This window comes from Astatotilapia calliptera, chromosome 3 (assembly GCF_900246225.1).
Source record: "Astatotilapia calliptera chromosome 3, fAstCal1.2, whole genome shotgun sequence".
Taxonomy (NCBI): Eukaryota; Metazoa; Chordata; class Actinopteri; order Cichliformes; family Cichlidae; genus Astatotilapia; species Astatotilapia calliptera.
The window spans coordinates 915,504-936,283 of NC_039304.1; the positions used below are offsets into that span (position 1 = coordinate 915,504).

Here is a 20,780-nt window from a genome sequence, read left to right on the forward strand (position 1 = left end):
AGGGAATTCATGACGATGTTTACGTGAAGCGAAATTTTCAGTGTAGTTTGGATCTTCTTTTGCTGCTGGTTCAGTCAATATTGTTTTGAGAAAGATAAAACCTGCAGCTTCAGAATCTAGCACAAAAAACACAAAGTGCCGTCGGCTGAGAAAGGCCACATCACACCAGGAAGTTCTTGTACTGTGGATTGCACAGTTTCTGGAAAAGCACAACTGGTCCAGTATACAACAAAAATTGTCTTAATTCTGTAGCTTTCCATTGTCTGTACTCCATTAGGGACCGTGGTTTTCTGGAAAACGTGCGTGGCAGACTTTGCCTACACTGTTTTAAGTGATCTGAAATGGCAGACAGAGTAGAAGTAGGAACCCGACACTGCAATGGTCCCTTAATCCACAGGGCAAGTAATTTACGTACAATACCCAAGCAAATTAAATGCATATAGTCTAAGGGAAAGGCTGAAACCATGCCAATGCCTAGCTCTTGAAGAGGTGATTTGGAGTTGTGGTGATCTTCATCTAACATTTCTTCAAACTGAGAATCTGATCTGAGACTTGAATCCATATCTGGAAAAATAACTTTCCCATCAACATAAACACCATACTGTGTACAGCGCTCACAAGAACTGTAGCCACCATGACCTTTGATGCATTTTAAATAAGCTCTAGCTGGGGTGTCACAGATAAAAGCATCTGGAAGGGGTACATTGAAGTGTTTTCCATTGAAAACAATACCAGTTTTTGTGACCTTTTTTACATCTTCTATAAAATCATGCATGTAGTCGTTCACCGACTCAGGTTTGCAGGGACCAGCATATATACCCATCATGAAAACATTTGCTTGTGGCAGTTCAACTATCTTACCTAAAATAGGCCACAGTTGCATATTAGAGCTCTTAAAGAGAGGCAAACCATCAACATTCACACGAATGGTTAATGTATCAGTTTTCAGTTCATGTTGATTTATCATTTTCAGTTCTGACAATACTGCACTTTCAAGACCAAAATGGTAGTAACTTCCCCTGCCAATCTGTTTCACTTCACAGTCTTTTAATGTACTGAGCAAAGTTCTGGGATCCTTTGGCAAATCTAGACCAAGCTCCAAAAGTATGGTTAAGAGCTCTGACAACACAGAATGAGACACATTTCGGTTTGCTGCCCATTCAGCAAGTTTCCTCTTAGCATCAGAGTCTGACTCCACATCAGGAAAGTCACAGTTTTGTTCTTCATCCGCTTCACTATCCATGTAAAAGTCATTACTATTAAAATCCAGAGGTAAATCTTCATCCAAGCTGTTACTCGAATATTCCTCTACATTGTCCTCTGCCTTGTTGATAGTCTCATCTTTATTTTCTATATCTTCAATATTTTCCACTGCTTCATCCACAATCGAATGTTTGTTCGCCACATCTTCAGTGTATTGCAAAGCCTGGTCCACGGCCTTCTCTGCAAGTTCCACAGCATCTAAGGCAAGGCTATGTAAATGCTGCTGAACTCGAACTTTAATTCTCCTTCTCCTTGTCTGTGATTTGGCAAGAAGGTAATCCATTTCACTAAAATACACAGAAGATTGTGTGCAGAATAGAAGTGTGAGCCATTTTCACACATACGGAAATTCAAAAAATTGCAGAAGATATTCTGAAGAGGAATACAGTACCTTGCAAAAGTATTCACCCCCCTTGAACTTTTCCACATTTTGTCACATTGCAGACACAAGCAGGAATCATTTTTATTGGAATTCCATGTGAAAGACCAACGCAAAGTGGTGTACACGTGAAAGTGGAATGAAAGTCATACATGATTCCAAATATTTTTTACAAATCAATAACTGCAAAGTGGGGTGTGCGTAATTATTCAGCCCCCTTTGGTCTGAGTGCAGTCAGTTGCCCATGGACATTGCCTGATGAGTGCTAATGACTAAATAGAGTGCACCTGTGTGTAATCTAATGTCAGCACAAATACAGCTGCTCTGTGACGGCCTCAGAGGTTGTCTAAGAGAATATTGGGAGCAACAACACCATGAAGTCCAAAGAACACACCAGACAGGTCAGGGATGAAGTTATTGAGAAATTTAGAGCAGGTTTGGGCTACAAAAAGATTTCCCAAGCCTTGAACATCCCACGGAGCACTGTTCAAGTGATCATTCAGAAATGGAAGGAGTATGGCACAACCGTAAACCTACCAAGACAAGGCCATCCACCTAAACTCACAGGCCGAACAAGGAGGGCGCTGCAGAGAAAGAGAGAAATGCAGCCAAGAGGCCCATGGTGACTCTGGACGAGCTGCAGAGATCTACAGCTCAGGTGGGGGAATCTGTCCATAGGACAACTATTAGTCGTGCACTGCACAAAGTTGGCCTTTATGGAAGAGTGGCAAGAAGAAAGCCATTGTTAACAGAAAACCATAAGAAGTCCCGTTTGCAGTTTGCCACAAGCCATGTGGGGACACAGCAAACATGTGGAAGAAGATACTCTGGACAGATGAGACCAAAAATGGAACTTTTTGGCCAAAATGCAAAACGCTATGTGTGGCCTAAAACTAACACTGCACATCACTCTGAACACACCATCCCCACAATTGGTCTTTCACGTGGGATTCCAATAAAATTGATTCATGTTTGTGGCTGTAATGTGACAAAATGTGGGAAAGTTCAAGGGGGCCGAATACTTTTGCAAGCCACTGTATTTGGAAACATTGTTTGTAAAAAACACTTCAGCCAGAGTGGAGCTTTTCCATCAATCTACACTGTAAAATGTATAAATCAGCAAGTGATAAATTATCACTGTTGCTGGTATTTTCTCAAAGAGTTGTATGTGATAGAAATTGCTGTTTATAGTCCTTCTGTACATCTGCATGTTGCTTGCCAATTAAAATCTATAATTGTGGGGATTCATATTCATGTGATACTTATAACAACAGTTATCAAGTATACCAATTTAACTTTGCTCATGTGCTTGAAGGAAAATGGTTATTTCCATGTATTTCCCTATTCTGCCTTTAATTTTGAGGAGTTCCTTCTAGCTGTTACAGTGCTATGGGCTCAAAATGTGGTCATAAATATTTTGTACTTGTAAATCAGGATTTGTATGTGTAAAAAAGATTTTTTTTTTTGTGTGTGTGTGTGTGTGTGTGTGTGTGTGTGTGTGTGTGTGTGCATAAAAAAAGATCTGTATGTGTAAAAAGAATTTGTGTGTGTGTAAAAAAGATTTGTGTGCTGACTTAGCCAAAAAAGAACCCTGCAAGTTACAAGTATGAATTTTGACCCTATTTTTCTTCCTTTCATCTGATTGGTCAATGTCATGTCAATCACAAATGTAACAATCCAATCAGAGAACAGATGGGTTTGGCTGCCGGAGGGGCGCTTTTTTGAACTGCAGGTCTTTGAAGGGAATAAATGCCCTTTTACATGCCAACCCAGCGTTTTGCTTCACCACCACGAAGGAAAACAGTCTGTGGTCGTCCGACTTTGGTGATTTTTGTGTCACAGGTCTACGTGCATAATACAGGGACTTCCACAGCCTTTTCAACAGCGCTGCGGGGGGGGAGCAGTGTTTTTGAAATGACAGCTTTCATTACAAAGCTTTCTCCGTTATGAATTAGCATACATGTTTTTATTTAACATTTGAAGAACTGGCAAAAAAAACCCCAGAAACTCTTGTAGAGGACATAAAGTTAGAGATAGAAAAGACAAGGAGCAGGTGCATCTAGTACAGGTAGAGCTGCTGCAAAAACCCACAGAGCTCAGCAGCCAGCGCTACAAATTCTGGATCCTTTGCTTTTAGTTAGCATTAGCAGCACATCCTGTGTCTGATGTGAAAGGACCTTTATGCTGCACGCTGTGACTCACAGCAATGGTCCTGGGTCAGCCCTGACTTTGTGTTAAACTAATCCTAAAGTAATAATGGTATTTCTAACCACTGATATACCACAACTTTTTCCTTTCAACAGCTGCTGAAAATTAGGGGACCGAGCTGCTATCGGATATTTATATAGCGATCCTCCAGCTTCAAACTGTATCACCCTTCAAGGACCTGCAGTTCAAAAAAGCTCCCCTCCGACAGCCAAACCCATCTGTTCTCTGATTGGATTGTTACATTTGTGATTGACATGACATTGACCAATCAGATGAAAGGAAGAAAAATAGGGTCAAAATTCATACTTGTAACGTGCAGGGTTTTTTTGGCCACACACAAATCTTTTTTACACACACAAATCTTTTTTTACACAAACATAGACTACTTAACTATGCATAGGGGGATATTTAGTGAAAGACTTCATTTTATTAAATAGTTAATTAAGCCATCAATGGGAGTTAGATTTAATACTAGTGTTTTACACAGCATTCAGCTATAGTAACATGTTCTGCATTTTCCTACATCACCATCTGATCTGAACAGCTGCACTTATTTATTAAATTAATAACTGCCTTGGACATTTTTCAGTAACCAATAACTAGATGGAACAGCACAGTATTTAAGGCTACGTCCACACGTACACCAGTATTTGAAAGCGGAGACTTTTTTGAAACTCATGCAAGGGTGGAGATTTTCAAAAACCGTTTTTGCGTTTAGGTGTGGATGAGGGAAACAGAGGAAACGCAGCATCAAAGGTCTGTGCCTTTTTTGACATCACACCATGTGCCAGGTTATTGCTTCGGTGAAAGGAATTTCTACAATGACTTAGAAAAAATACCATTACTGTTAATTTTACTCTATGCAGTGTTAATATGCTTACATACACACAGTTACTGTCCCTCCACACATAGGACTCAGTTCTGCTTCTATGCACCATCTTTGTTTACGCTTTCCCACCCAGGCTTCATGACTTCTGATTGGCCAACATTTCTACACATTAGGAATATATCGCCACCTGCTGCTTTAGCAGCAGCGTTTTGGCTTTTACGAGTGGATGGGATTTTGTTTTTTTTTGTTTTTTTTTTAGGAAAACAGAAAATGTCCGTTTTCAAAATTACCCATGTACGTGTGGACGTAGCCTAAGAGAGTGATCCAGGCAGTGTTTAGGCTGAAAAAGCTGTGTTTGCACTAATTTATTCATAAATAATCCTAATTATACATCTTGCTTCCATGTTTGTATCCTGTGTCACTAAAAATACATTTTATTTTAATTTTATACATTGATTAATGACCTGCAGGATCTCCTTATCATATTAAGTGATTCATAATTGTCACTTTATGCTTTCTACATCGCTAAAGTGATGACATCCTTGCATTACATACTTTAGGTTCATTTTCTGCAGGCAATTTTCTGACAGAGAACAGACAGATTTACACTATAACATGCAGCGTTCTATAGATGGACACATAAAGAAATGAAAAATTACATGTATGTGCTAACTTTCTAAACACTTTGTTACATTTATGATAAAGTAGATAAAACACATTTACGTCGGCCTTGGCTCATTAGTTCTTGTCTTTAAATGAACTTTGTGTGTGTTTCAGGTGCTGCACTCTCAAAGACTGAATGAACCAGCATTGCAGCCATGGGTCACTGTGAGCATCACAGGGAAGGTTGAAGCCGCCCACTGCAGCTGTAAGGCCGGAGTCGCAGAGACCTGCAGCCATGTCGCTGCTCTTCTGTTTAATGTAGAAGCAACAGTGTTGATCTGTGGCACAAGGACTGTTACAGATGAACCTGCATACTGGGTTTTGCTGGGTAATAATACCAAGATACAGCCAGAGGTTGGCCATAAGATGGACTTCTCCTCTTCAGCTGCCTAAAAAAGGCTCTTGATCAAAACATAAACAGACCATCCGTATTGAAAGGTAAAAGGAGCCATCCTCAAAAAAGAAAAATCCCTCCTGCTACTGTGGAGGAGTTGTCACTGCTATTGGATACTTTGCTGGAACACAGTAAAGCTGTGGGTTGTGGGAATGACCCATAATGTTTTATCTAGGGGTCTAGATTTATGCCTGTGGTGCACTGCCGTGTAAATAATTTGCATTTACTGAATATCTACTGACTGAGTCCCACTGTTCAAAAGTTGAATAAAGAAACAAACTAATTTTGCCTCTTTTTTTATTAAAACCACTTTATAGAACATCACATCAGTGTAGAATCCATGTCATTTATAGTTTACAAATGACAAAATGTTTACACAAATCATGAGTGTTTACATGATATCACCCACTACTAACATTACTTTATTTACTGTATCTTTTGAAAAAACACAGCAATTTTAACAGCACAAGACTTAAGAATATTTAACAGGAGCAGGTTTCATTCTTCCCTGGTTTTATTATCACACTGTTCACCAAACACAGCAAACCTTCACCATCTTATCCAGGAGGGTCACCTCTTCACCCTCAGAAGAAGTAATCTGATTGGCATGGTGGTATGTTTGAAGCAGGTCCCTTGTGTAGCGCTGGAACCCAGTCACGATGTTTCTCCAAAGCCCTATAGGAACCGCTCACTTTAAAAAACAACTTTATTTAAAAAGTAATTTTATGCCTGATACAAACATTTTAAAAGGCAAACCATGCACAAGTTAAACAGATAAATTTTAGTTTTGCTTAGTTTTTTAAGTATAGGAATGGTTATTATGTTTTAAAAAATCATATGTAATAATTGTCAAATAACATAAAAATAAAACAACATAATAATAAAAGCATAATTGACAGAATATATCGTAATGATAACAATAGCAACACCTCACTTAAAAGAATCAGAATCAGAAAGGGTTTTATTGCCAAATGTTGAGCAGGTTTACAACATTAGGAAATTGCTGCGGTGCTTGGTGCAAACATACTGTCATAAACGCTTAAATAGATATAAAAATAAGAATAAGAATTAAAAGTGCTAAGTAGATAGATACATGAGTGCAGGTGGTGATCAATGCCAAACATGGAATGATGCAGTTTGCCCCACCTGGGGCACACAAAAACAGCTTTTCTTTAAAAGACTATGTTAGCACATATCTAACCCATGTGAAAAACCCAAGTGGGTCCTACATGTGTTTCCCATTTTGTACCAAGTTAAGTGTTTCCCATGTTTGACCCAGCTAGGACCTACTAAAAGTGCCCACTTGGCATTGCCCACATGGGTTTAATGTGAAGAACCCAAGTAGGCCCCATACAAAAAGACCAGTTTGAGCCCATGCCCATATGGTACCCATCTAGCCCGAGCAAAAACCAGGTGGGGCCCATATATACATGTTGGCTGGGGTGTTCTGAAGGCAGGACTGTGATGCAGTTTTCTGCCTCGCCACTAGAGGGCGCGGCCGTTTTGTGAGTAATGTTTTGACTGGGATGGAAAATGGTGTTCATGAAGGCAGTGTGAATCACAAGTTATGCTCGGGAGCAGTTTATGTGGGTTCAGTGAGAGTGTGCGTCCATAAGACTGGTGAGTTACAGGATATTTCTTGTGTAAGAAGGATAGAAGGATAGCCTGTATGTTTTCTTGCTCTGGACGTCCTCTACATTTTCTATAAGCTAAGTTATCGCTAAGCTAAGCTAAGCGGGCTAAGCTAAGCTAAGTTCGCCTAGGCAAAACTGAGTTCAGTTTGAGTTGGTGATTTGTTATGTGTATTTGCCTTCTTTAGTTGGCATCATAAGTGAGTGGGGCACAAAAGTTAAGTGATGGGAAGATGTTTATTTTCTTTGTTGCCAAATATGGTTCAGACTATAAGTAAAAGCCGCCAGCTTAGTATTAGGGCCTATAAGACAAGTATATATGTTATATGGTGATTATTGTTGTCTATAATTTGATTGTAATTTGTGTTCTATTTTCCATTCTGTTTGTAGAACCACACCCACGCTAAATCTGCCATTAAAGAGCTGAACGATCAGCCCCTGTCCTCATTATTTTGTGGAGGGTCATAGTGGCACTTGACCTGTGCACACCCTGCGATCACCACCGTAGAAATGAACCTCATATCAGAAATCATCATAACAGCTGGAACCTTCCATCTGGATTGTTGGGCTTGTTGTTGGGGTTCCTACAGAGCTCAGAGTGGACACACCAAGGTTCTTCTAATGAATGAAAGTCCAAACTCAAACTAGGAGGGAAAAACATTTTCATCAACTTCAATAAAAATCCAAAGATTAGAAAAAGTGAAGCAACAATGAGTCCTAGTACAGTCCCAGCACTGAAGTCCCTGCTGCTCTTTATACTGGATGTGCTGCATCACTGACTGACAGCTGATGAAGAGTCTCTGGAAACACTCGTTTATCTCCTCTGCTCTTCCTTCTTCTCTCTGCAGGTGGAGGATATGATGGTAAACAGGACGGTGTGTGTGCTGAGAGAGGAGGAGCTGTGTCCTGATGATCCAGAGAGGTTGAAGCAGCAGCAGCTTGTGTGTAGAGACGCTCTGACTGGGCCATGTTACTGGGAGGTGGAGAGGAGAGCTTCATCCAGCAGTGACTGACAGAGGAATGAGAAGAAGTGCAGATGACTGTCAGTGCTGCAGAGTGAACTGCTCTGAGAACAGCTCCACTGTCAGACACAATGTAGAGTCCAGCATCATCCCTGTGTGTCCCTCTGGATCTGACAGAGGATCATCAGTGTATCTGGACTGCTCTGCTGCTGCTCTGTCCTTCTACAGTCTCTGCACAGTCTCTGTCTGACTCTGGCTTCAGACCCTCCTGGATCAAACTCACCTGGAAAGACTTTTAAACATCACTCAATAGATTTGAATACAGAATATATTTGATATATACTGTAGATGTACTGTAGAGTTGCAGTTTGTCACTTGTAAATACAGTCTGTGAGCAGCTATGAGCTGAAAGATCTTTCTAGAAACAGGAAATGTTTTCACTCTTCTGTTGCTTTTTCATATATTTCCACAACATTAATATTGATCCCACCTGTCTCACCTGTTTCATGCTTTTATACATAATAACAGGACACGTGTGATCTGAGCGCTGCTGTGGTTGCTGTGCTGCACGTCTTCATTTAGATAACAGAGACATCTAGTGGTTCAGAGGGAGAACTGCAGGAGGTGGAGCTGTGTTTTAGCATGGAAAACTTTTTATCTTTTAGGCGCAGATACAAATATGACAAGTATCAGTGTGAGATACAAAAGGTCACATCAGTCAGCAGAGGGAACTGATCACACAGCAATGTAAGAATAGAAACATAACAGTGAATCTGGACATGTATACAGATGGAAGCAAACAAACAGGATGTAACACTACATTAAAGCCACAAATGGGAAGAAAACAAAGCCAAAGGAAAATATATTTGATCTCAGGAATCCAAATCAGATGCTTTAGAGCAGGGGTCGGCCACCCAGGAGGAGCAGAGACCTGAGGCAGCCGCCGATCCGAGTGACAGGTGAACTGAACTTCAGGTAAGAAGTTATGACCTGCAGTCTATTTGGGACAGATATAAACCAAGTTTAGGTGGAGTTTATTTTCGTTGTACTGACTTTTTACAGTCAGTTACAATAACTCCCACTCGGAGACCTGTGTCTCTGAGTGGGAGACCAGAGATCACATTAACATGTGTGTCCCTGTATTAACAAACATGACATATTGGCCCAGTTTATTTTTCTTATCATTGTTGTGAGGAGACCATGAATAGCATTTGTATTTTCTGTTGTACAGTTCATTTGCTGTTATGGATAAAAAGTCTTTTTTGTTTCAAAGTAGCTGATAACTATTCGCTGACAGCTGCCAACATCTACGCACAAATATAATCCTATGAAGTTGTTCTATATAGTGTGTAATTTATTGCTAATGCAATCATATGGCACATTGACTTCTGAGGAAATGTTAGATGCACTCATCATCAGAAAGGTTGCCGACCTAAACCAGGGGGTTTAGAGTATCATAGAGTTTTTGTGGTTTGTTTTCTTTAAGTCATTTCACAGATTTTCTCTATAATTTCAATTCCTTGAATAAAACAACAAACTTAGGGGATGATTTTGTAATCCGACTTTATGTATGAAAGATTTGACTAAACGTAAAACAATCTTCCAACTCAGTCGTCATTCTTATCTTGTGAAATCAAACCAAATGTTCTGTTGTCTCTAAATCAGGGATTGATGAAATCTTTGGTTGCATCCATTTATGAACATGTTCTCATTCATATTAAATCGTAGTCTAAGTCCTTCTTTAGAGGGATAAATGTCATTCATTATCTTCAAATGTGTTTCTGTTGTTTTGGGGGGAAGTTTGAAGTCCATTGTTCAAAGTCTGTTAATGAAACTTTATGAAGTTTATGTAGGATGTTTTTCCTATTTTGTATTTGTTTGAATTATGATGTATTTTTGACTCTTTCTGCCATGATGCCAGGTCTCTCTTGAAAACCACATTTTATTTTTTTTTTTTTTTAATTCATATTTTTATTAAGGTTTCAAAAGCAGGCATTCACAGTATGTACATCATGTAAGCATTCTTCATACTTAGGTTATCTGCCTTAAATACTGAAATAGTATTTTAATTTACAAACAACATTTTTAATCTCAATTAAATTTTCACCTGGAGAAATAAAGATGATAATAATAATTTTGTCTTCAGGGAATCATTTCTCTGTAAAACAGCTTCTTCTGAAACTCTTGTTACATTTCTTGTTTATTGTTTGCTGGTTTTAGAAAAATGTCATCGTCTCTGTGTGAACGTAAACTCTACATGTGGTGTCAGCTATAAACGAGCTCTAAAGTCTAATAACGATGCTTTTATTATTGTCTGGTATCCAACCTAACCCTGGGCCTCTGGCTGAATGTGAAACACCAGCAGATGTTAAAAACTGTCTGGGTTACACATGCATCACGTCGTGTGCTTCCTAACATGGATATGATTGGAATCTGGGCCTGTTCAACCGGTGCTGGTATCATTGTTGTTTCTGAGACTTTCCAAATCTTTACTGGATAAAAACGTAGCAACTGATGGATTTAACATTTAGCACTCAGACTGTCCCAGAAAAGGCGGAGGTCTGGAAGTTTATGTGAAGCTCTGTCTTGCTGCTCAAGTCTTGTTCTCTCCATCTGCACCTCAGCCATTTGAAATCTTGGCCTTAACTATTGATCTGTTTGGAAATCAGACTGTTGTTGGCTGCTATCAGCCTCCACCTGCTTCCCCCAGCACATCACCGTCTCTGGTTCAACTTTTATCTGAGCTGCATTTTAATGACGTCTTTCAGATGGATGATTTTCATTGGGACTGGCTTTCTTCTGTGTCTGATGAGTTTAAGGCACGCTGCTTGTTTTTAAAACTGACTCAAATTATTTAAAGCCTCACACGCCTTGATCCTAAACACCCAGATAAATCTGCTCTTATTGACCTTTTTTAACTAATATGCTGCGTAAGTTTTCCACATCTGCAGTTTTTCCAACGACCTGAGTGATCACTGCATAGTTGGTGCTGTGAGAAATCTAAAATCTCACGCTCCGAGCCCGCATCAGTTTGAACTGGGGTCGTATTAAACAGGCTGACAATGTCAGTTTGGGAACATTTACAGGAGAGTTGTGTCTACTTTGTGGACAGACACGCCCCTTTTTGCCAGGTCAGGGTGAAAGGTCGGGACAGGCCTGGTTTGGTTCAGTACCGGCCGATCTCCTACATGAGAGAAACCAGGCCTGGGCAGGAAGTCTGGCTCTGATGCTGATTGGCTACGTTTTCATTAGCTGTGTAATCGGATTACTGCCTCCATCATCAAGATCCAATGTGACTATTTTTTACTTTAACGACTGACAGTCCAAACGACCGTAGGAGGTTTTGGCAAACTATAAAGTGTCTCTGCCAGCTGTGACTCCTCAGAGCTTCCTCCTCACTTAAATATCGACTCCACTCCTGTGTCAGACAAAACTGAAATGTTGCTTTAACAAACACTTTGTTGCTTCTTGCTCTTTGTTCAGCACAGTATCTGATGGTAAACCTCTTGCACACAACTCTGCTCGTAGTTCCTGCTTACTGATACCTTTTCCTTCACACCTGTCACAGTAGAAGAGGTTTGTAAGGCTTTGAATAGCCCCAACACCAGAAACTCGTCCTCACAATCGTTCTCCTTCCTTCTTGCACTTGGCTGCAAATATCATAGCTGAGCCAGTGTCTTATATTTTTAATCTTTCTCTACAACAGAAGGCTTTACCACAGATGTGGAAGTGTGCCTCTGTACTCCCCCACTGAAAGCTGGTGATTCTTCAACAGTTAGTAATTACAGGCCAATTTCCAAACTCTGTGTCTTATCTAAGGTTCTTCAAAGGCTGGTAAATAATCAACTTCAAAGTTATCTGGATGAAAATATGATTTTATCTCCCTTCCAGTCTGGTTTTAGGAAACTGCACAGTACTGGAACTGCTTCGATAAAAGTTCTCAAAGACATCTATTGTGCAGCTCTTTTTATTGATCTATCAAAAGCCTTTGACACTGTCGACCACAACAAAAACTCTTCTGGCACAACTTCACCTACTTCCAAGGTGCGTGGAGAGGATGAGGATCTAACAGCACAGGAACTCCAGCAACACTCAGTAGCAGCTGCTCCCAGTCCCTTGGTTTATGAGCTGAGCTGCTGACCACAGCATTTTATGTCATAGATTACTGGAAATAGGCCTTTCAGACCGAGCAGCTGGCTGCTTCTCCAATGTTCTTTTGGACATCAGCAGTGCGTTCAGCTCAATGGTCTCTCTTCCAGCTTTTTAAATGTCACTAAACGAGTGCACAGGGTTCTGCCCTGGGCTACTTATGTCAACGGTGTGGCACAAAATCTAGATGCATCTGTTCATTTTATACCATCAACATAGTTTTCAAACCATTACAGCAGCTGTTGATAGTATTCAGTCTCAGCTGGCTCAGACTGGCTTTAAATGTAGAAAAAAACAAAGTCATGTTGTTCACAAACAGAAAGAGGGTCCGGCTTTATTTCCTTCTCCTGTATCTGCTCAAAGTATTTCTATTGAAACTGTGGCCTCGTACACAGACCTCGGTATTGTGGTTGATGACAGTCGTTCCTATAAGCCACACATTGAACATCTAATAAAGACACTGAGGCTGAAGTTGGGCTTCTCTTCCAGGAACAGATCATGTTTCACAGGAAAAAGTTTGTTGCTGCCACCTTTTTTTTACCTGCCCTGGATTACAGTGACATGATTTATATGAATGACTCTGCTCGCTCTCTTCATCTGTTGGATTTTGTCCATCATGGAGCATTAAGATTTATAACTGTCTGTAAACCTTTAACACACCACTGTACTCTGTGTTCTCTGGTTAACTGGTCCTCATTGGTCTTACACAGGATGGTCCATTAGTATCATTTTCTCTATAAATCTGTTTCTGGGTTACTGCCTCCTATTTATCAGAGTACATGTTAGGCAAACAGTTTAGTCACAGCCTGCAGTCTCAGGACATCATTACATTCACTGTTCCATCAGTTCATGCAGAGCTTGGGAAGAAGGCGTTCTCCTTTTCTGCTCCGTCTTCATGGAAAACATAACCGAAGGATTTAAGGCTCTCCGTTGATTTCACTTGCAGACTTCAAAAGACGTACACATGTTTTTGTGAAACCATCTCTGGGAACTTGTTCTCGTTTTTAATATGACTGAGTACATACTGAAAAAAATTGGAGTGACATTTACTTAAAAAAAGCTAGGCAACTTTTTCCACACAGAAAGTGCTTGTAATCTTTACTCGGGCTATTTCTAAGTAATATTTACTTACTAGAACCATCTATTTTTTATGTGAAATACACAAGTAAATTGCGCTGGCAATACTCATCTATATATTGTAACTTTTACTCAGAATACCATTGCATCCAATTACAAAACCCAAGTGAACATTGCTGATATTTCTTTGTGTTTCTTACTCATCTTTTCTTTGATATATTCTATGTAATTATTAAGTAATATTTATTATGAATGTACTAGTTAATATTAATCGAATTGAATAAATATTCTTATTATTCTATTAAATAATAAATCAATATTTTCCAAAACAAATATTTGCAGCTTAAGGGACACTTTTATTTCACAGTTGAAATGGCATAGATATATTTAAAATATCTACAAAACATTATAACCACAAAAAACATGGCCATAGAACTTCTTGCTCGCAAATTTCAAAACAGAGCATATACACATATACAAAAAAAACAAAACATGCTATTCAAAAACTCAGTGTGCACTGTCCCCTTTCTTCTAATCAACTTTCAGAACACATACATCAACTCTGTCCATTAACAGTTGCAATCACTACCTTTGCAGACATTCTCAGAACGTTCAGGACAGAAAGAACTTGTATAAAACTGAGCAACATTTGAAATTACTGTCAGAAAACAGACAAAATGCAAACAAATTAATTGTGCTGGACAAAAGCACAAATAACACTGGAACACTCACACTAAAAGTTTCTTGTGGAGAGACTGGACCTTTGGTGACATTTTAAGGATGTCAAGCTCAAGAAACAGCTTCTGAAATACCTCAAACGTATATTTCAGTTTCAGTGGGTAACTTAAATTGGCAGCATAGATGACACCCATGAGCAGGAGGCAAGCGTTTGTCACACAGTCCTCCAGAATTTCTGTCCCCTCAATGATGACCGACACGTTCACAGGGTCTTGGTTTTCCTGTGCCACATTGGGATGGATTACGATGATCTTCATCATGTGATTACTGCAGTCCTCTTTCAATGCTTCTTGGCTGACGTCCTCCTGTGAAAACAAACAAGCCACAATTAGAAATAACTAGAATAGATTCCAAGTAAAAGAAAAGGTTAAGAGAAAAAAAATGTAAAAATAAAAAAGAGGTATACTCAATTTAGTATACTCAAATCAAACAATATTCATATGGCACTTTTCATACGTAAAGTTACAGAACGTGCTTCACAGAGGCTGACCCTGAGACAAAGAAAATCACTTTTGGGGGCCATCCAGCCTGGAGCTGTCCATGGGACGGCACGCGTGTTGGTAGACCAGAACCATTAAATCATTAAAATAGGTTATAAAGGTATAATCAAATTAAATACTCTTTTGCTCATAAAATAAAGTTAATAAGTGATCGTTAAATAGTCAGAAAAAAACCAGACAAAAGGCAAGTTAAAGTTTAAGGCAGATAAGATAAAGATTAAATATGATTTAAAAAATAAAGGGTAAGAGCATAAAGATTTAAGAAATTAGTTAAAAGCCTGACTGAAAATATTCATCTTGAGTCTTTATTAAAAAACATCACGAGTGTAGAGAATCTTTGACCTTCAATATATCATCACAAGTGAAGACCAGATTATAAGGTTAGACAATTTTAATACAGTCATTATGATCATCAGATACCTGATGGTCTTTGATCAGCTCCTCTCCACTCTCTCCAAGATACTCAACTAAGCAACGAATGATAATGTCCCTTCTGCCATCGACATGATGCTATTAAACCCAAAAAGAAAATTTATTGCAGAAAATACACAACATAACATATGTAACATACATACATAACAGCACATACAGATGTAAACAGAAAGTTACCCATGGAGAATGTAAGCCTGCAGCTACATTCTAACGTTGTGAAGTGTACAACTTAACATGAATTTCTCAACGATGTGTGTTAAGACAAGAGTCCAGTGCATGTCATAATCTGTGGGTCCAGAAACTGTCTCTGCCCAGTGAGGAAAGTTTTCTGCCTCATCACTGGACATGCAAATGAATTTTTTGCAACATATCAGTACCTCCTATCACAATATTAACCAGTCAAGGACAGGAATTCCCACACACAAGAGTAATATTTTGGGAAATAATAGTATTGGAGTCTATGGGCAGCAGGAAGGGATCTCGCTGCACTCAGAGGGTCACTTTGAAAATTCTGTAAATTTCTCTGCTTTTGAGCGCATATTAAGGGAGAGATGACAGGTTTGTATACACTTGTAGAGACAATCATGTGCATAAATTGTTAATTGTGGCCACAGTGTCAGGATCAGGAGAACAGTTTCAGCCAACACAGACACTGATCAGATTAAACGACAAGTTCAGTATTTTACACTTAAAGCCCTGTTTTCAGTTTATGATGAAATCGAACGATTTTGATTGAAATTTGGACACATGCTGCTGGCCCGAGCTTTTTTGGTTTCTGTGGTAGCACACCCCCACCTCCACAATGGCTTCATAGGTGCACTGGAACAATCCTTCCTAAAACGCATAAAACTGTCGTTTACAAAGACGTGAAACTCACCGAGTGGTCAGGAGTGTTCACTGATATGTTCACACAAAAATCGCTGCAAAAGATACTTTCCAACTGGTTTTTATTGTAGTTTTTGTCCAACTCCATTGACTTGTATTAGATGTGCTGTGATGTACGGTATTAGTCCGCCGCTATTCTATTCTATTATTCAAGCTCTCGGCGGAAGAATGTACAGGTGTAAGGCGTTTGAAAAAATAGGTCCAGTTTTACAACAAATGGTAAAACACCTGTTGGAAAGCATTTTTGCAGCGATTTGTGTGTGAACATATCAGTGAACACCCCTGACCACTCGGTGAGTTTCACGTCTTTGTATGAAGCCATTGTGGAGGTGGGGGTGCGCTACCACAGAAACCAAAAAAGCTCAGGCCAGCAGCATGTGTCCAAATTTCAATCAAAATCGTTCGATTTCATCATAAACAATCTGAAAACAAAGCTTTAAGTGTAAAATAACAAACTTGTCCTTTAAATAAGAGTGATACATTCTCAGTGTGTATGACCTCATCTTTTCCATTAGTATATGTAATTAAAATAATTTAAAATTTTACCTTATTCAGTGAGTCCAACATTGGTTTTATTTTGGTCCCTGCAGTCCCGCCCTTCCTTCGAAATATCTCCAGGAGTTTGGTGGTGTACCTGTCCAATCTGGACAAAAACGTTCGCTCCAGATGAATTGTGGTTATTCGCTTAAACTCCTCTTTGATCTGAAATGAGAGATAAAACACAAAATCATGTCAAAGATGACTCATGAGATCTCACATACACTTAGTTGCTGCATGAACAAGAACTGGATTTACCTGATTTTCACAGAACAGAGAAGGCCACCTCTCTAAGAGGTCTTGGATTGCGGGGCAATCCTTGACAACCTCTTTTCTTCTCATAGCGAAAGACTTCTCCATTTTCTCATTAATTGCCCTCTCATTGTTCTTCTTCTTCATTTCCTTCAGCAACTCTAGTCTCTCCATCTCTAAGGTTTCCTCAGTCTCACCGAATGGCAGTGGTGGCAGATAGTTGACTTCAGCTTTTTTGGCCCTTTTAAAGCCTTTAAGTGAACCCTCTTCACTGGAGCATCGTCTCTTCAGTGTGTTCACCTCGAGCTCTGGAATGGCTAATTGGCGACCTCTTAACTTTGCCCTGTAGTTGCCCATTTTATACTTTATCCTCTGTTGCCAACCATATAGGCCATTAAAAGACCCTGGCTCTATGAGGCATGGGTATTTTGCTACCAAGGCTTCAGGTATCAGGCTGTTGTTCTCCTTCATCTCAAGTGGACAGAAATTATTTTTGGAGCGGCACAAATAATTTGTGTGGCATCAGATTCTCACTTTGGGTGTGAGAGGTCCCGGGTTCAAATCCTGGACGAGCCCACGTGTTGTCTATAGAGCCTCTCAGCTGCCACATGCTGTTTAGGCTCCATTTGAAAGAATCTCTGCAGCTGCACACATGTTCCCATAGTCCCTCATACAGGGACAGCTAACAGATCTGATATGAAGGATGTTGTTGGCCTTGTTCTTATTGTTTACCATTTAAATTCTCCAAAAAGTTTTTCTAAGGTAATTATTTGTTATTCATGTTAACAAGATAACACAGAGTTTTATTTTAGATTAAATAAGAGAATTCAATTCAAACTTGTACACAGAACTACTACAATACACAGTTATGTATCATATATTATAAATGTGTAACTCTCTCACACGACTTTAACAATATGCATGTGGAAGAACGCACATCAGTTTTACTGATACACAAAAGGGCCAAAAATAAACATCAGTAAACATTAGTACTTCAGTACCACGAAGGAATCTCTTTCAGTGCATTATGCACACATGTAACTTATGTACCAAGTGAAATAAAATATTACAGATGAAAATTATGTGATGATTTTAACTGCAAAATTCAGATTTTAGGGTCAAAATGTGACTTAATTTGTGGTGTAAGGTTTCTGGTTATGAAGCTTGACGCTGTCATGCTCATCTGTATGACTATATGCTCATGCCACTGTGTTGATTGCAGGTGGGTGCATGCTCCATGTTGCAGGGTTTTTCTTCAGGTACTCTTTTTTTGTCCGCCATGATCTAAACACATGCACCTCATTGGAAGCTCTAAATAACCCACCTAAATTGGTTCTTAATTTAAAATTAAAAGTGATCATCTGAAAATTAAACGAAAGCTTATTTGTGACAATCTAAGAAACATGTAATTGAAGCTGCTCCTCTTTGCTGTGGGCAGGTTTGAGAGCAGCCACCTGGGCTTCGCTGGAGGGCAGCAGGAGCAGCCTCAGCACCTCACTCCTCCTCCGCCTGCAAGCACACCTCTGCTGTGACCTGGAAAATGCCTAAGGAAGCTTTTCCCTTTTCACTTTGGGTGTAAACGGTCCTGGGTTCAAATCCCTGATGAGCCTGTTTGGTATTTGGGGCTTTGCTGTTGAACTGTTCATGCAAGTCCTGGGCAACTGCAATTTGCTATTTTCAGATGTCATAAAAACTCCCTCAAAAGCCTTCAGCTGATCCAAAATGCTGGAGCGAGAGTACTGGCAGGGCCTAGAAAGAGAGAGAAGGTGATTGGCTGCAGACTCCCATCTCTGCAGGACCTGTACACCTCCAGGACACTGCGGCGTGCAGCTCGGATCTCAGCTGACCCTTCTCACCCTGGATACAGTCTGTTTGACCTGCTCCCTTCAGGCAGGAGGCTCCGGTCCATTCGCACCAGAACCTCTCGCCATAAGAACAGTTTCTTCCCCTCTGCTGTTGGACACATGAACAATAAACGTACGACTGTCCCCACCACTAACACATGACCCTACGCTGTGTTCACTGCATCATTCCATGTTTTGGCACTGATCACCACCTGCACTCATGTATATATCTTTCTACGTAGCACTTTTAATTCTTATTCTCATGTATATATCTCATGTATATCTCATGCATATATCTTTCTACGTAGCACTTTTAATTCTTATTCTTACTTTTATTTTTTCATGTCTATTTAAGCGCAATTTATGACAGCATGTTTGCACTGAAGCACCGCAGCAATTTCCTAATGTTGTAAACCTGCTCAACATTTGGCAATAAAACCCTTTCTGATTCTGATTCTGATAACGTTCAAGACTCGAGATTTTTTATTTGTCACATGCAGTCATTAAATTACAAAAAAAACAGTGAACTGCTCCTTTGACTGTACAAAAAAAGACATTATATACAATAAGTAAATAAATTGTAAAAGTCTGGAAATTTTAAATCAAAAATCTGAAAATGTACATTGTGCAAATGGAGTGTTAACGTGTCTTGTGCCATATTAGCACAGCAACGTATGGACAGAGCAGTGCAAGTAAACAAGTGACCAGAGTAATATAAACAGAGTAATTCAACTGAGTGACCAGAGAAGTGTGAACAGATTGATATAAGGTCCTGTTTCAGTCACTTATTGATGCTATGAGGGGAGTGGGGGCATGTTCTGATTTAGGACTCGTATGGCCTGAGGAGAGAAGCTCCTCCTTGAGTCTCTGTTTTGGCCCCGATGGTGTGGAAACTTCTGCCTGATTGCAGAAGTCGAAACATTTTGTTACTGGGATGGGACCAGTCCTTTAATATCTGAGATGCTCTGGACCAACATCTCCTGGTGTAAATGTCCTGTAGGGAAGTTTTATTTGTGGATCATACTGTATTTGCATTTGTAACGCGTTCTGACGCACGGATCACTCTGCTTTTCAATCCTGGACACAGTTAGTGTCCTGGACACACCAGGAAGTGATGTTCTGTGTGAGGATGCTCTCCACAGCGCCTGAATAGAAAGTTCTGAGGACCACTGGAAAAACCTGCTAACTTCCTGAGTTGTCGGAGACGGTACAGGCGCTTGCCTAGCCTTTTTGGACTGGACGTGAATGTGAGCAGACCATTTCAGGAATGAGGAGATGTGAACACCGAGAAAGACAATGAAGCAGAAACTGCTAAGAGTGGGATTCAAACCCACACCTCCAGGGGAGAGTGAGCACTAAACACAGCACCTTAGACCACTCAGCCATCCTGAAACAGATCGAGCTGAACTGATTTTCTGATAAATCCAGAATCCAGTTTAAAATCCTTCCCTTCACATAAAAAGTCTTGAATGAACCTTTGGTCTAACTGCTCTTCACACCTGACTGGTAACAAGATGGCGCTGCTGTGTGTGGTTGCTCGTCTGTCACTCTGAAGTTTGTTTCTATTATTTCTGACCTGTTTCATTCACCAAACAAAGTCTCTGCTGAGGTATAATCGCCAGACATGATGATCACCTTTTATTGAAAAGGTCGGCACCACCAGGCCTCTTATCACAGCTCCTGACTCTGACCCCTCTGTCTCTGTCCCTTGCACTGCTGATTTTAATAATAATAATGGATTGGATTTATATAGCGCTTTTCAAGGCACCCAAAGCACTTTACAATGCCACTATTCATTCACTCTCGCATTCACACACTGGTGGAGGCAAGCTACGGTTGTAGCCACAGCTGCCCTGGGGGGTGTCATATTAACCCCGCAGGTTCCCCCCAGGATCCTTTCCCTCCACGATTTTTAAAAGAAATCTTTCCTAGTATAGGGCAGTCTGTCCTTGACATTATTAACAGCAGTCTGTCCTCTGGTGTGGTTCCTGCAATTTTCAAACATGCAGTAGGGCAGCCACTGCTTAAGAAACCTGG

The 20,780-nt window shown here is 40.0% G+C and overlaps 1 protein-coding gene across 1 annotated transcript in view; it reads left to right on the plus strand.

Annotated features, from left to right (window-relative positions):
• LOC113015897 (NACHT, LRR and PYD domains-containing protein 12-like) overlaps positions 1-8,246 on the plus strand; it is an 82,718-nt gene extending 74,472 nt beyond the window's left edge. Inside the window, exon 12 of the mRNA XM_026158262.1 lies at positions 8,216-8,246. Within this exon, the coding sequence (XP_026014047.1) occupies positions 8,216-8,228 (13 nt within the window). The 3' untranslated portion in view covers positions 8,229-8,246. The remainder of the gene's footprint in view (positions 1-8,215) is intronic.
• Positions 8,247-20,780: the final 12,534 nt, after the last annotated feature.